Source organism: Leuciscus leuciscus (genome assembly GCF_965113295.1).
Source record: "Leuciscus leuciscus genome assembly, chromosome: 21".
NCBI classification, from domain to species: domain Eukaryota; kingdom Metazoa; phylum Chordata; class Actinopteri; order Cypriniformes; family Leuciscidae; genus Leuciscus; species Leuciscus leuciscus.
The window spans coordinates 9,883,817-9,892,040 of record NC_138745.1 but is presented as its reverse complement, the minus strand read 5'-3'; the positions used below and the strand labels follow the sequence as shown (position 1 = coordinate 9,892,040).

Genomic DNA, 8,224 nt, shown 5'->3' with positions numbered 1-8,224 from the left:
GTGGTGAAAATGATAGTCCAATGATGGGAATAATAAAAAATAATAATAATAAAAAAAATTGTTATAGATTTTTGTTATAAAATGTTATGGATTTAAATGAATACTGTAGTAGACAGTGATGGTAACTATCCCATGCCACTTTGATTGTGATATACACGTACTACTATTGGTGCTAATGATTGTTTGTATCACGTATGTAAATAACATCGTATTCACATAGTACATTTCTTCACTTCAAAGGTGCAGGTACTTCAAAGAATGCCATCATTGTTTTGTCCAAAAACGTAGTATCATCACAGTATGTCCAAAAACATAGCATGGTGCTTTTATCATAAAAAGCATAAATAATGCACATTTAAAAAACTATCTGTGTAGTCACAACTTCTCCAACGACAGAGGGCGCTGTTTCCACATTGATTCCACAGACGCTCTTGATGACGTACTGACCTCGTATATATTACGCGCAGACATCGTTTTCAGGAGTATAGAAGCAGACCTTTACTGTCTATGAAGCAGACACATTTGTTTATTAATATCAGTATATTATTTAGGGTGCCATATGTTATGTAAACGGAAAGCTTCCTGGGTTGGAGAGCGACAAAGTTTTACGAAACATTATCTTTGAATCAGTCGCGGTGTGTAGATTGACGGGGTGTAAAAAATATTTGTATTTGTGTGTCATTCACCAGGCTGTGCATTTTCACGAACATAATCAACGAAACTGTAATTTATAGGAAATCGTGGTACTGAAAGAAGAGTCTGTACTGCCACTTTACGTTTTTTACAAAGTTTCAAGGGCAAGTTCTATCTCATGACGGCTGAACTCTTTAAAGTGACATTTGGGTCGAGCAAATGTGAATGTTAAAACCTTTATATTGAACACACAGGCAGAATATTGTGGACCTTTTAGACATGCTGAAGTCATTCAAGCTTCTCTTCAACTGTAACCTGGTGTTATCACGCTCCTGCTCTGGATATGTGTCTCGAACGAGGTCTGTCTTTTTTTAAATACAACATAAAATAGAATGCTATTTTTGGAGTAAGTTACTGGAGTTAATATAATGGATTAAGATAAACATGATTACATTATTAGTTTTAATCGAATATTATTTGAATGAATCTCACAAACTTGTCAAGACATGTCCAGTATTTCACATCAAAAGGAAAAGAAAGAAATAATACATTATATTTTCCATAAAGAAAATAAAGACTATTTCTAAGAATCTGCAGTTACATTTGTATAATTTTTATTTATTTTATTTTTAAATATTCCAATGAGTTTATAGTGCAAACAGTCCTAAAACAGTTTTTTTCTTTCTGTGTTGATTTTTTGGGTGAATGGCCTAATTACCATAAATAAAAAATTCATGAAACATTGATTGGCTTGATTTCATGTGCTGTTTTTGGTATTAACTGGTATTGATTATAAAGTTTTACCTATAATAATTCCCAGCATGAATTTTGGAGAAATATTGCTCAAGAAATTGTTTCTTAAAGGGTTAATTCACCCAAAAATGTAAATTCTGTCATTAATTTCTCACCCTCATGTCGTTACAAACCTGTAAGTCTTTTGTTCATCTTCGGAACACAAATGAATATATTTTTGATGAAATCTGAGAGCTTTCTGTTCCTCCATAGACAGCTACATAAGTAACTACCAAGAGATCTTAAAACTAATCCATATGAATTGAGTGGTTTAGTCCAAATTATCTGAAGAGACTCGATCGCTTTATATGATGAACAAATTTAATTTATGCTTTTATTCACATATAAACATTTATCACGTGAGAACAAACCTCACTGGTTCTTGCGAAGCTCAAACGTGCTGCGTAACACGAGAATGAACCTCACTGGTTCTCGCACGTCAAGCGAACATGCTTGAGCTTCCGTTATCACAGCTGATGTGTGAGTTGATGAATGTTTGTGAATAAAAGCCTAAATTAAATCTGTTCATCATATAAAGAGATCGAGTCTCTTCAGAATTTTTTTACTAAACCTCTCAATTCATATGGATTATTTTTACGATCTTAATGAACGTTTTGAAGCGTCAGAGTGGTAGTTGCGTAGCTGTCTATGGAAAGCTCTCAGATTTCATTAAAAAAAAAATCTTCATTTGTGTTCCGAAGATGAACGAAAGTCTTACTGGTTTGGAACAGCATGAGGGTGAGAAATTAATGAAATAATTTTCATTTATGGGTGAACTATCCCTTTAGCATCTTAATATAAAATTAAATATTCATGTTTAGGTACCTTATGAGACTAAGAGAGGATGATGAGGCATGTCGAGAAGCACTGAGGTCTGGGAACTTTCTTCTGTATCATAAGCTTGCTCCTCTACTGCAGAAGACCAACAGCGGCGTTTACAAACTGGCATGTCTGAAAACCTCAGGTCTCAATACAACACCACTTGAACTCTTCCATAACATAACATGAAAAGTTTTTGGATATAAGTTTGTATGTTTGTATGCCAATTCCTCTAGATTTGGAACACGTACTGGAGAAGGTTGGAAAGGACAAACATTTTGTTAACGAATCTTTTCTTCTGGGATGCACTGACAAGAGTGAACCACAATTCTCACTAGAAGTGGGTCAGTCAATACAGCCATTTCTACACAATACTATGAAAATATTTAAAAGCTGAACACACTGCAACTGAAAAAAAATGATCACTATAAAATTTAAATTGCATTTGCCAAGTGCTTTTATCCAAAAGTTGCATTCGTTTACAGTACATTGCTTTGGTTTTGCTAGCTCCATGCTTTACAGTTTGAGATACAGGAACGCTATAGGAATGGGAATGTGAGAAGTGTTTGATTGTTCCTGGAATTTCCATGACACTTTAAGTTCTTATTTCAATTATATTCTATAAGTTTTCCAGGCCAGGAAAACAACGTTCATATTTTCAGATTTTCTGTGACCATGTGAACCCTATACAGTACACTTTATATTACTGCATGATACACTATTTATAGATACACATTATATATCATCTCATGGATATTTCTTCTCTATAGGTGATTTAGACCGCAGTGCATTGGAACAGGAGTGTAGAGGAATGTTTGTGGACCTCAGGAAAGCTTTCTTCATGATAACTGGACCAGAGTCTGCTCTAGTAGCCAAAGTATGTACTTTAAGTTTCTAAATGATCAGTAATGCTACTGCATTGTAACCACTTTGAAACGTCATGTTTTTGTGCCAGGTGATATTTGATTTCAGAAAACATGGGGTAAGTAAGCAGGTTGCAGGTTCAATCACAGGTTTCATCCATGAACTGACTAAAGAACTTGATCCCACTCCCTCTCTGTCCCCATTACTACTTTTGGCAATAGTTGTTGTTAAACTGGATATTTACAATTTCTAAAGTGGTAACGTGAATGGTGTTTGCTTGCACAAATTCAAGCAAACGACAGGAAGTCGTGATGTTGGACGTTAACCTGACAATCCCTAGTATGAACATTAATATGGCATGATGTAGCCATCTTAACTTTAGCTCAATTGATTCTTAAAGGTTGTGCTGTGTAACTGGCAAATATGATGTATTATTATGTGTATTTATTTTCAACTGTTTGTGGGATGTTTGTTGGTTGTTAAATGAACTATGAATACTGACATACCTGAGTCTGCATGAAATGAATTTTGAAACACTTTATTGATCTTATTGTGAACAATTCATCCATGCGTATGTTTAATTTCTTTTGACCTCATCATTTTTAATCAAAATGTCCTAACTGGATGTTCCGGTGAAACTACAGACTTCTTTCTGGTGACATATGCAGAAATTCTTCAATCATTTAGTTTGCTTAAACTATTCCTCCCCTTTTTTACGATCGACTGTAAGCTTGTATTCAGATCTGCCTCCATTCAATCAACAACTGACGCATAGAACCTAGTCCTGCCCTACATTTTTTCTATTTCTATAATCCGTTTCATTCAGAAATACGTCACAATATGGACGAAAATATCTGTTGCTGCTTCCGTTACATTGCAACTTTTTTTCCCCCCACTATACGTTATGATATGATGCCAAATAATAAAGCAAAGAGAGCTATTAAATCAATACATTTTGAACCATCTGTGTGGTTACACAACTAAGATGTTATCTGTATAAATATAGTTTAATTTGGTGTTTGTTTTAGGGACAGGCTCTCCTTCGATGGCATCAGACCAATGGCTTTTGCAGTGCTACGGGGCAGCCGACTGTCAGGAACCAGTCAGGAAGTTTCAGAGTTTGCCACAGCAGTGGCGTCACCTACTACCCCAAAGTAAGCAGGGGCTTTTCATAATGTCAGACAACAGGACAATTGCCACAATATGCACATAGATCTGATACAAAGGAGTTTCAGATTTTTTCAAATAATTTGTTTAATCTAATTTTTTTCACTGATGCTGATTTGAGTTATATTGATGAGCTGTTCTGCTGCTCTGAAAAGGACCCTCTTGGTAACACTTTATTTTAAGACATGTGGTAGTTGAGCATTAACACACCTGTAGTTAATGATTAACTGACCATATAGTATAATGCCATTATATTTGGAATATTAGGCACTATTTATGCAGTAGTTAAGCATGAACATAACAGAAATGATCTTTAGTAGTATTACTGTATTGTATTACTGGCAACTTAACCATAACTACCAGCTTATTCTGGTGAATAAACATCACTCAATAAGTACCATACAAATCAATAATTAATTTTGAATAATACTTTTCACTTAAGAAAAGGGTACAAAACTGTAAAACCAACACTTATTAAAAATAATAATTAATATTGTTGGGTTTATTTAATAGATGGTAAATCACAGAAATATAACACTATGTAAATACTAAGGGCCTTAATAGACTGTCTGCTTAATATCTGCTTACACTTTATTTTGATGCTCCAAGATGCTTTGCAAGTACACGTCAACTTATTCTACTAACCCGAACCTAACCAAATGTCTGAAGTGGACTATCAAAATAAAATGTAACCCTAAAAGGCATTCATTCAGTTAACCATTAATTATGGGATTATTTCTGCTTATTTATCATTCAAATGTTTAATCTTACAAATATTTGATGAGTTGTAAATAATGTGAATATGCACGAAATATATGTTCAGTTAATTATAAATTACTGGTTATAGCTTAACTACTGCATAATAAATGGCTAATATGCCTTTACTATTTGTCCAGTTAATTATCAAGTAGTGGTGTTTAATGCTTACTTACCATATAATTATGGACCCTTAAAATAAAGTGTTACCAAACTCTCAAAGTTTAACTAATTAAGTAATGGTATTTTATCGTTTTGCCAGTAGCTAAGCTAAGTAGTTATTTAGTCTTTTTTTTACACTATTGTTTTTTATGTAATTGTATGGCCACTTATTACAACCCAATCAATTCCTGATTAATAAAAAATTTCGTAGATTATCCTGTTTCGGAGTACACTGAATTGCAAATGCTGTTTCATGTTGTCTTTTACTTGCGGTTCACATTGAGAACATTAGCTGTTTGTCCTTGACTTGTAGATGGCACCTGTAGTGATCGTGCTGGTGTCTGACGGGAGCAGATGTCTGCTGGCTCGCCAGGCCATGTTTCCTCCAGGCATGTACAGCGCACTCTCTGGCTTCTGTGACATGGGTGAGTCACACTTTATTACAAGCTGCTGTCCACACCATATCAGTCTGTGGGGTTACTTAACCATTTCGTTATTTTACCAGCACTGTTTTATTGAATCATTTTGCAGGAGAGTCTTTGGAGGAAGCCCTGCACAGAGAAGTGGCAGAAGAGGTGGGTCTGGAGGTGGAGAACCTACAGTATTCTGGATCACAGCACTGGCCATTCCCACAAAGCTCCTTTATGTTAGCCTGCCACGCAACTGTTAACCCAGACAAAACGCAGGTGAGACTTGGATGATGCCTTTAACTACTTATTGTAGTGAACTGCTCTGAAACACAGGTTGAAGATCAATACCATAATACAGGAACCAGGATAAAGCACTTAACACAGGGCTTATATTGGCAGCGCTTAACAAGCTAATCACACACAGCTGAGCCTAATCACAACACAATGAGTCCAGGCAATGGGTTATGGGAATTGAAGTTCATGATGAGATAGCCCAGAAGTCGCCCTCTGGTGGAGATTATGGGCACAACACTCCAAACACATAAATTCTATTTTTAAAGGAACACGCCGATTTTTTGGGACTTTAGCTTATTCACTGTATCCCCCAGAGTTAGATAAGTCCATACATACCCTTTTCATCTCCGTGCGTGCCGTAACTTTGTCTGTCACACCCACCGCTAGCCTAGATTAGCACAAAGACTGGAGGTAAACTGCTCCAGCTAGCATACTAATCCCAATAAGTGACAAAATAACGCCAATATTTTCCTATTTACATGTTGTGATTTGTATAGTCACAGTGTGTACAAATAACAAGGTCACATGAGACACAGCCATCTTCTAATCGTATACATACAGGGAACTATATTCTCAGAAGGCGAAGCTGCTATGCTAGCTGGAGCCATTTACCTCCAGTCTTTGTGCTAAGCTAGGCTAGCGGTGGATGCGTCAGACAGAGTTACGGCACACACGGAGATGAGAAGGGTATGTATGGACTTATCTAACTCTGGGGGATACGGTGAATAAGCTAAAGTCCCAAAAAGTCGGCGTTTTCCTTTAAAACAACTGTATAAAAAAAGAGTTAATATCACAAAATTTGTCAAGAAGATTTCCATGTGATATTTTACCCCAAAATCAAAAGAAAACTATTTTGGTGGGGGCAAAAATAAAAATAATTATTTTTAATGGCAATAGACACATTTCATTTGTGTATTATTATTTAAGTTTTATTTACATATAATTGTGTTGCTTTTGTATTGACTTTAAGTTATTAATATATTAGCTTCTTTTTTTTATCCTGCGGGTGCTTAATTGTAAAGAAAATGTCAATGCAAAAAAAATAAAAATTGCTATTTTTTATTTTCAAGTGAAATTAGTCAAATGTATTGGTAAAATGTATATACAGTATTTCTCTGTCAATTATAGAACTGTGTGTGAATGAGAATTGGTTCAGTTATTAAAATGTGAATGAAGTGGATAAATACTATTTTGAGACCCTGGAAAACAATCAGGCATATCCAAATAAATGTTAATGCGTTTATTTAAAACAGCACAGTAGAGGCTTTGCTGTTTTTATAACCTTTACCTGCTTTAACTGTTCATGGATAGGTGAATATAGACACGGCAGAGCTTGAGGATGCTCGCTGGTTCACTTTTGAAGAAATAACAGAAGCACTACAGAAACCTCCACGCAACCCTAAAGGAGAGCCGCCTGTGTTCTGGGTCCCACCTCCTTATGCCATAGCCAATCAGCTCATTCAGGAATGGGCCAATCAGCAACAGCTATCAAGAAAATGACATGGGCTAAAGTAGCCATGCAACTATATGCATTGGATCTATGAACTTAAAGAAAAAATAGACATGAAAACCTGAACAAAATGTATTTGCTGTTACCACATAACCCACTGAGGTGGACTACTAGTGAAAGGATCTTCAGTAATATTCAAAGAAGGACTTTCCTTATACTTGTTCTGGAATATTTTTTTTTATAAATTGAAAATAATTATAGAATGAGAAGGTAATTATCATTGTATAATGATTTCATAACATGAAATATATTTTTAAATGTTGATGGATTGCATCTGAATTAAGAAAATGCACATCTACCTCAAATACTAATCAGTTATACACTGTAACTGTTTTTGCCAAAAATTACTGTTACGAATTTTATTACAATAAAGAGGACACCAAGAAATAGTGACATACTACATTTCTAACTTTTCGCAATAGAATTGTCCCTAAAAAGGGTTGAACAACATTATATTCACACCAAGAGTAAATATTAATCTACAATTTTCAGTGAAATAAGTATAAGTAGAAAAATGCATTCCTGTGTTTTTACACTGATGGACAAAATTCATCTGATGACAGTTTAATTTTCCCTTCGGTAGGCTACCTCTTGCTATTTTTTTTTTTTTTTTTTTGGGTCAAAATTGCGTGAAAAGCAATTTGTATATTTTTATGTTACACATATGATTAGGCCTACATTCTTAGAAAAGGTCTAGAAACATACTGAAGCCAAAGACAAAATCTGAACATGTTCTAGAGTAAATCAGAAGATGCCTAAAATATAGCCTAACTAACTATGATCTGTGCTGTGTATAAACATTGTCACAAGAGCTGAC

General features: G+C 35.0%; 1 protein-coding gene across 3 annotated transcripts; it reads left to right on the top strand.

Annotated features, from left to right (window-relative positions):
* Nucleotides 1-451: 451 nt before the first annotated feature.
* On the top strand, nt 452-7,794 carry nudt13 (nudix (nucleoside diphosphate linked moiety X)-type motif 13). Of its 3 annotated transcripts, XM_082151808.1 has the most exons (10): nt 452-635; nt 735-801; nt 892-992; nt 2,247-2,389; nt 2,481-2,588; nt 3,015-3,121; nt 4,137-4,262; nt 5,507-5,618; nt 5,725-5,879; nt 7,209-7,794. In XM_082151808.1, the coding sequence occupies exons 3-10, from the start codon at nt 913-915 to the stop codon at nt 7,395-7,397; spliced, it is 1,020 nt and encodes a 339-aa protein (XP_082007934.1). In that variant the 5' UTR covers nt 452-635; nt 735-801; nt 892-912; the 3' UTR covers nt 7,398-7,794. The 3 variants fall into 3 exon arrangements, with proteins under 3 accessions (XP_082007934.1, XP_082007933.1, XP_082007932.1); XM_082151807.1 differs by having other exon boundaries at nt 452-801; XM_082151806.1 differs by having other exon boundaries at nt 452-992.
* Nucleotides 7,795-8,224: the final 430 nt, after the last annotated feature.

Coding starts and splice junctions, on each gene's coding strand:
- nudt13 (XM_082151808.1), top strand. CDS start 913: ATGCTGAAGTCATTCAAGCTTCTCTTCAACTGTAACCTGGTGTTATCA. Junction 3,122..4,136: donor AGTCTGCTCTAGTAGCCAAA/GTATGTACTTTA, acceptor TGTTTGTTTTAG/GGACAGGCTCTCCTTCGATG. Junction 5,619..5,724: donor CTCTGGCTTCTGTGACATGG/GTGAGTCACACT, acceptor ATCATTTTGCAG/GAGAGTCTTTGGAGGAAGCC.